At 39.0% G+C, this 8,754-nt stretch overlaps 1 protein-coding gene across 1 annotated transcript; it reads left to right on the forward strand.

Moving 5' to 3' along the window:
- The first annotated feature begins 2,738 nt into the window (after nt 1–2,738).
- Nucleotides 2,739–7,375, forward strand: LOC139453678 (large ribosomal subunit protein eL14-like). Its single transcript, XM_071235154.1, has 5 exons — nt 2,739–2,751; nt 5,357–5,490; nt 5,955–6,149; nt 6,929–6,982; nt 7,265–7,375. Exons 1-5 carry the CDS (start codon nt 2,739–2,741, stop codon nt 7,331–7,333), a joined length of 465 nt encoding a protein of 154 aa, XP_071091255.1. The 3' UTR covers nt 7,334–7,375.
- The last annotated feature ends 1,379 nt before the right edge of the window (nt 7,376–8,754 follow it).

The raw sequence follows: 8,754 nt of genomic DNA on the forward strand, positions 1-8,754 counted from the left end.
TTAATATCTTTCTAAAATAATGTTGTATGGTGTTATGACTTAGGCTTTTAGTATACTGGTTGATGCATGTCATCGATCAGATGTGCGTGTGGATCGGTGCTCATGATATTAAAGACTGGATTGTATGGTCCAGACTCGATTATTTACAAACCGCCGTCATTTAGCTGGAATATTGCCGAGTGCGGAGTAAACAACACTCCAACCAAGAACCAACTTTAAGTATACCCAGGTGCATTGCAACACTTCTAACTACCTTAAGACACCTGTGAGCTTGGTTTGCTGGATATGGTGATAGTTAATGAATATTCCATTTGACTGAATTATTTAAGATGGCAGGAGGTTTTAACAGTGTTCACAGATCAGGGTTTCATGTTAGTTCTTTGTCTAGGGCATGGATAGATGGATAATGTCATCCAAAATGTCAAGATACTTTTAAAATTTGGAAATGATGCATCAGTAGTTAATAAGATCATGAAAATGTCCTATTGCCATTTGTCTTCTGTAAAATCACTATAATTACATTTTAATGGTTAAATTTGAAGATGTCAATCGTGATAGTATCATAGAAACCCATCATTTGTTGCATTACAGCTCTATCCAGTCAGCTTCTCCACATGAAATGATGAGCCTTGTATGATAGGAATTGCCGTCAGAATTGCATTGCTGACAATTTCCAATCTGAATCATGTGGTATTGATAAAACAAACTTATGTAAATATGTTCACTACAGTTTAGGAGATTCACTTGGTGCCTACTTTTGTGGTCACATTCCCCTAAAGCATTTGACTCTCAATGTTAGTGGATGCTAAACCTTAATGTGTCAGAGACTGAATCACATGAAGGGAGCTAACTGCATGTACACCAATATTTCTTAGGAACTTGAAACACCACATTGCCTATCAGCAAAACAGTTAATATTGTCACATGATCAATTTTATGAATGTGTGGAGATTTGACCACATGTTTCAGCATGAATGCAGTGTTTCCATCGCCTTGTTTTTGTCAGCTTGGCCCCACACAAGTTGAATTAAATAAGCTTTCGTAAGTGATTTATTATCTATAATTACCAAAGTTATTCAAAATACAACACATTTGTTTGAAATGTGGCCCCAATGTATGTAGCTGAAGAGCTTGCGACATGCCACTTCTATTTTCAGATGTTTGGATTGTAGGGCTGGGACAGGTAACTCAGGTCGGGTGGGTACTGGTTGGGATCCGGGTACCCACAGGACTACCTAGACCCGTGGTTAGTCACTCGATATATTGTTAATGACAAAAACTAACTAAAACTCTGTTTAGACTACAAGTCACTAATGTTCACAGTTCTTCCTGACTACTACGCCCTTTCCTTTTCACTTTTATATGTTCGAATAAGAATAAAACTTCAGTGTATACACCTGATCGTTTTATAAGTGAATCTTAACACATTTTACAGGCTATGGTCAAACTTTTCCCAATCTGATAGTTTGTACAACCTCTTGAGACCTACAGCGAGTACCTGGGTAGGGTCGGGTAATAGTGGGGTGGGTACCCGGGGAGTAAATTTGCACTTGCCCCAGCCCTATTGGATTGATATTCATTTTTGAGGTTTACTCATATTTAACAATACAAACGCAAGCAGAGTTGTTTTTTTCTGGTTATTTTGAGCTTTATTGTATGTGTACCCATGCTTCACGTATGTATAGGTTTAACAAAAATGTCTAAGTGAATACCAGCATCATGGCATGGTACTCTTCACATACCAGGTAACTCTTTTTCACATAGAATTACACTTCTTTTTTTTTAATACTCATAATACTACAAGCCAAACTTTTGTTGCATTTCCAAACAGTTCTTTAAACATGATGTTTTGTCCAGTCTGTTCACATGAAATGATGAGCCTTGTATGATAGGAATTGCCGTCAGAATTGCATTGCTGACAATTTCTAATCTGAATCATGTGGTATTGATTGAACAAGTTAAAAAGATCCATAACTCCATCATCTAAGTTTGTGTATTGTCCCAGCCCTAGTGGCTATTGGTGTCAGCTAAGATGGTCGAAGGGCCTGATTATCTAGACATTTCATGTTTCTTGGCACTCGCGAGTCGGTTAGGTAGCCTAGTGGTTACAGGGTTTGCTTGTCACGCTGAAGACCCGGGTTCGATTCCCGACATGGATACAATGTGGGAAGCCCATTTCTACTGTCCCCAGCCGTGATATTGCTGGAATATTGCTAAAAGTGGCATAAAACTCACTCACTCACTCACTCACTCAGTTTGAATTGAAGTTAGAATAGGCCCCCAGAGACCAATGATTGTCATAAGTGGCAACTGAAATGGATAGTTGTCAGATTTGGTGGCTTTGTTGATTGTATATTGTCACTACCTGATGGTAGAAAGGTGCTTGTAATATCAGCCTCTTGCTTGTTTGTTCCAGACATGATGGTTTGCTGGCTGCTGTGGTGCAGCTGGAATATTGCTGACTTAAGCATGCAACATTTGCTGATTTCACTCATTATTTCTTTGCACTATCCAAATGATTTGTACAAACAGTATTAACATGTTGGTTATTGCTGATTGTTAGGCGCTCTGTTTGCATTTATGACAGGAAGAAATAGTACTAAATGATGAGGTAGATTCTTACTGCCTGTACAGACTTACATGTTCATGATGAGCCTTGTATGATAGGAATTGCCGTCAGAATTGCATTGCTGACAATTTCTAATCTGAAACACATGGTTTGCAGGCATAGTTACTACATGGGTTGTGTTGGTATGTAATGTTCCCTCCTTTTGCGTGTCAGTCAAGATGCTCTATTTTATGCTACCCTGGTTGTTACTTTTACATTAAGTATTTAACACTACTATCAGGAAGCTTCAACATCAACAGACCAGACCATTAGTTGATAATAAGTATGCTTCTTTTAAAGCCAATAAATGTCAGATAATCAATATGACTTTGCATAAAGGCTGAATGGGTCAGCATTATAGGAAAAAACAACAACATAACTATCAACTTCCAGCTGCACTGGACTCTCAAGTTGCTCAGGGCAAAACAACAGTTTGAATGTATGAACTGGGATGGGTATTTTGTCTTGGCTAACCCTTTGTTCGCTCAAGGCAAATTACCAGTATTGTGTCACTAGAAGTGAAGGAAATAATATTTGTTGTTTTTCTTGAATTAGCGGAAGGATGTATTGGTAACATAAGATAATGAACAAGGTGTTCAGTAGCTGGCTACAGTGCAGGTTACACAGATCAGATAATGAACAAGGTGTTCAGTAGCTGGCTACAGTGCAGGTTAAACAGATCAGATAATGAACAAGGTGTTCAGTAGCTGGCTACAGTGCAGGTTAAACAGATCAGATAAAGAACAAGGTGTTCAGTAGCTGGCTACAGTGCAGGTTAAACAGATCAGATAATGAACAAGGTGTTCAGTAGCTGGCTACAGTGCAGGTTAAACAGATCAGATAATGAACAAGGTGTTCAGTAGCTGGCTACAGTGCAGGTTAAACAGATCAGATAATGAACAAGGTGTTCAGTAGCTGGCTACAGTGCAGGTTAAACAGATCAGATAAAGAACAAGGTGTTCAGTAGCTGGCTACAGTGCAGGTTAAACAGATCAGATAATGAACAAGGTGTTCAGTAGCTGGCTACAGTGCAGGTTAAACAGATCAGATAATGAACAAGGTGTTCAGTAGCTGGCTACAGTGCAGGTTAAACAGATCAGATAATGAACAAGGTGTTCAGTAGCTGGCTACAGTGCAGGTTAAACAGATCAGATAATGAACAAGGTGTTCAGTAGCTGGCTACAGTGCAGGTTAAACAGATCAGATAATGAACAAGGTGTTCAGTAGCTGGCTACAGTGCAGGTTAAACAGATCAGATAAAGAACAAGGTGTTCAGTAGCTGGCTACAGTGCAGGTTAAACAGATCAGATAATGAACAAGGTGTTCAGTAGCTGGCTACAGTGCAGGTTAAACAGATCAGATAATGAACAAGGTGTTCAGTAGCTGGCTACAGTGCAGGTTACACAGATCAGATAATGAACAAGGTGTTCAGTAGCTGGCTACAGTGCAGGTTAAACAGATCAGATAATGAACAAGGTGTTCAGTAGCTGGCTACAGTGCAGGTTAAACAGATCAGATAATGAACAAGGTGTTCAGTAGCTGGCTACAGTGCAGGTTAAACAGATCAGATAATGAACAAGGTGTTCAGTAGCTGGCTACAGTGCAGGTTAAACAGATCCCCGACCATATTTCTTTCCCCGAGTGCTACAAAAAGAATTTGGATTTGGTCCAACAGTCAAATTTGCACTGTAATGAAGTGATTGAGGTACCAGTGTTAGAAATTGGCACTAGTCCCATCGTCCTTACTAAACTGCCCAATAGTTAAGGTATCATAAGGACTAGTAGAAATTTGCTATTTTAAAGGTTTTTGCTAAATGTTATTATAAAAATATAAGGACTAGTGGACTAAAACGGTTAGTTTCTACCTCTGGGTACACATCATTAAACCAACACGGAGGTAAAGAGCTGTTTTGACTGGGTAGAGTTATCACAATTACCCAAAATGTTGACATTCAAATAATGTTTTGAAGCCTCCATCCCATAAATGATATGTATCGATACTTGAGTTGCCATTTACCTTTTTAAATGTGTACAAACATGATCAAAAGAGTCTGAATGTTAATTTTATTACTTGCATACAGAGAAGTCAGATGTACGTTTTGGCCTCAGTATTCTAAGGATAGGATTTTGACAAAACTATTGTTCGAGGAAATAATGAGTGGTACCAGACAAATTCCAATTTGGACGTGTACATGTTTTTGTATAGGCCTAACAAATTGTCGAAGTGAATACAAGCGCCATTGGCATGGTACTCTTCACATAACTCTTTTTCACACAAACTTACACTTCTTTTTTTTAAATACTCATAATACTACAAGCCAAACTTTTGTTGCTTTTCCAAACAGTTCTTTCAAAATGATATTTTGTCCAATCTGTTTGTCCACATGAAATGATGAGCCTTGTATGATAGGAATTGCCGTCAGAATTTGCATTGCTGACAATTTCTAATCTGAATCATGTGGTATTGATTAATTGATTTAAAAATGTTAATTTCATTACTTGCATACAGAGAAGTCGGATGTTCGTTTTGGTCTCAGTATTCTACGACAGTATTCTATTTTGACAAAACTATTGTTTTAGGAGATAATTCCATTTTGGACGTGTATATGTTTTTGGTGAGAGGTCCAGTACCAGATGGCTTCTAATAGAACCCCTGCAGTGTTTTGGTGGTATCATAGAGTTCAGAATGTTTTAAAATCCCTGATTTTTCCCTTCAGATTTATCAGAGATGGAACTATTAACATTAAGACAACTATCTGGACCTTTTTCTTGTATTTCAGCCTTTCAAACGATTTGTGGAAGTTGGTCGTGTAGCCTATATCGCCTTTGGCGATGACAAAGGAAAACTGGCTGTCATCGTTGATGTGCTGGATCAGAACAGGGTAAGGGTGGTGCGACAGTAGTAGTGAATCATCCATGTTAATGATGAGCCTTGTATGATAGGAATTGCCGTCAGAATTGTATTGCTGACAATTCTAATCTGAGACATGGATGATCAAGGTTTTTAATTTTCCCAGACAAAATTTTGCAGTGCCTAAATATGAGAAAATACTTCATATTATTTCTCATTGATAAATTTGTGCGCACTTCTTATGTGACCTTGACTGTAGACTGGGCACATCAAGATAAGGCTTAGATTCAATATTGGCCTGCTGTTCACTTTTCTGGAAGACCTGTTTGGTTTAAGGATGTCAGACAGACTATCTTTTCTGAGACAATTTTAGAGAAAGTAAATATCCTTGCAGATATTTCATGACTAAAGCTGATAATTGAGAAATGCATGTACCCATATATTACTTGTGCACTTGCAAGGGCATTTGCCTCTGACTGTGTTCCATGTCAACAGGCTCTTATTGACGGACCCTGCTCCAACGTGACCCGCAACAGCATCAACTTCAAAGCTATCCAGCTCACCCCCTTCAAGCTAAAGCTGGGCAACTCTGCCCGCACTGGCACAGTTGTCAAGGCATGGAAGAAGGAGGGTATTGACAAGAAGTGGAGTGAAACCACATGGGCACAGAAACTCGCCAAACAGGAGAAGGTAACTCCCGATGAGCTACTCCTTTCTCTTCACACAAATACATGCACACCACAAACACCATCTGATACCTCCTTGCCATGGGCTCAGAAACACGCAAAAGAAGAGAACGTAACTCATGATCATGATAATGGCCAAATCTGAGAAAGTGTGATCACATCACACATGCCTGCACAACATCACACCCAATCTGATTCGTCCCTGACTGTCAGTGTTGTTGACCTGCAAAAGCAAACACAGGATTTCAAGACCCGTGAAGATATGGGTTAGAATAGGTCTTCAGCAACCCATGCTTGTCGTAAGAGGCGACTAACGGGATCGGGTGGTCAGGCTCGCTGACTTGGTTGATGCATGTCATCGGTCCCAATTGCGTGGATCAATGCTCATGATGTCAATCACTGGATTGTCTGGTCCAGATTCAGTTGTTTACAGACCACCGTCATATAGCTGGAATATTGCTGAGTGCGGTGTTAAACAACAAACCAACCAACCAAATCAATGATGGGACCAAATGAACAAGGGTGGGTGATTTCTCATCTGATGCCATTGTTTATGAACCACATTTACCAATAATTACCCAAAACTGTTGCTTGGAGAACACAGGAATACCAATGGGGTGTTCTGGGGCTTCTCACGTGTATGGAGAAAACCTATTTGATGGCAGAGAGGGACGTTGCAGGGGAACCTTTACAACTTCTCACCTTTGATGATAAACGTCCAATATGAATACTGTCCTAACATTCATGTTCCTAGTCTTACTATGATTTATTCTTCCTTGACAGAAGTCCAAGTTGTCTGACTTTGACCGATTCAAGCTGATGAAGGCCAAACAAGCTGTAAGTGATTTTTCTGAATGTTTTAACATAATAACAAATATCTTTTGTCTCTTTATCAAAGTTTCTAATTTTGTTTCTTTGCTGGAAATGAATTAGAGATAGGAAAATGTTAGTCATATTTATTAACAAGATAACGTATACAATTATGTTCATAAATGGAAAGAATATGAATTTTAGAAACAGTGTGCCACAATGGGTCTTATGTTGTTTTGCAAACATATGAATTTTGAAGTTCTCTTTCATTGTGTATAAGCACTGCATTGTTGTTTCTTCTTCCTTCAGAGAAATCGTGTGATTAAGGCTGAGTTTGGCAAGTTGAGGAAAGCAGCTAGAAAAGCTGCAAAGAAGTAAACTTGTATATTGTCAATAATAAAGCTGTGAGATGGTAAAGAAGTGTTTAGTGTTGTGACTGGATTACATGAAAATATTCAGTGTGGATAGCTTATGCAGCAAATCACTGGCTGGGGTTCTGCTGGCAGAAAAAAACATTCTCTCCCTTCAAGGAACCCAGATTGGACAGTCCTTGTACACTTAGACAAGTTCTTGAGAATGACTTGCAAGGGACATGTTCCCAGCCTGGCACTACAGGGCTACCAGTATCACTGAGCTCCCTGTGTCACAATCATTTTGCCATTGTAGGTAGACACTGTGGAGGTCATACTCCTGCTACTACTTGACACATTTGAGGAGAAGGATGTAGAACTGCCCAGTCTATAGTCAAACACATGGAACGCATGGAACACATTTTGTAAAGAATTATTAACATGAACATGTCTGGAAACTGGGAGCTGTTGGGTAGCCTAGAGGTTAAGGTGTCCGTAGGTCAGGCCTGGGTTTGATTCCCCATATGGATACATTGTAAAATGGCATAAAACCATCCTCATTCATTCTGGAAAGTAGTGAGTGAGTATGGGTATGGTTTTACACCGCCTTTACCAATATTCAAGCCATATGTCGGGACTCCAGAAATGGGCTTCATACATTGTACCCATGTGGGGAATTGAACCCAGGGCTTTGGCGTGACAGGCAAATGCTTTTACAACTAGACTACCCAACCGACCCAGAAAACTGGTAAAAGAATAAGCAAATGGAGGCATCCACTTTAATGTAATGACAATGTGTGGTTGGTTTGGAGAAGAAGTTTATGTAATTACAGTGGGGCCATCATGTAGCAAATGTACAAATTCTTACAAATGCCGAATAAAGACAACTGAAAAACAGGTATGTAAATTGCAACTTGACCTCAAGGAATTAAGCAAATATGATACATTATGTCTGTTGAAGAAAGAAAGATGATTTATCTGAAGACAAACAAGATAGATAACTTACACTTATACCCCATTCACATACACATTTACTACCGTTAGTAATTTTGCACATGTGTAACTATACATACGTGTGTTTATGTAAATTTACTATGCGTTCACATGAAAAGCATCTTAGGTGTGTAAATGAAGTATGTAAATTGTGTAAGGCACACATATTCGTCAGTCTGTTTACGACTTTCAACACAAAACAGGTTGTTTTCCAATCAAAGTTGAATGAGAAGAGAGTTACTTCACTGAACATTTTTGTGTGAAGCAACCTGTTTGATTTAATTTGAACACAAAGTTTTGGCTCCTTTAAACCAAATGAAAACACCATATACGTGTAAAGGTTGGCAACTGTTGAAGATTTGGTGTTGACAAAAGAACAGATATTAATTAGACAATCCTCTTACGTTGACATAGACTTCACATTGCAACATGTACACACAGTGGAAATTTACATTT

This window comes from Haliotis cracherodii, unplaced genomic scaffold (assembly GCF_022045235.1).
Source record: "Haliotis cracherodii isolate W230 unplaced genomic scaffold, xgHalCrac1.p SCAF_10, whole genome shotgun sequence".
In the NCBI taxonomy this organism is placed as follows: Eukaryota; Metazoa; Mollusca; class Gastropoda; order Lepetellida; family Haliotidae; genus Haliotis; species Haliotis cracherodii.

Coding starts and splice junctions, on each gene's coding strand:
- LOC139453678 (XM_071235154.1), top strand. Junction 6,150..6,928: donor AACTCGCCAAACAGGAGAAG/GTAACTCCCGAT, acceptor CTTCCTTGACAG/AAGTCCAAGTTGTCTGACTT. Junction 6,983..7,264: donor TGATGAAGGCCAAACAAGCT/GTAAGTGATTTT, acceptor TTCTTCCTTCAG/AGAAATCGTGTGATTAAGGC.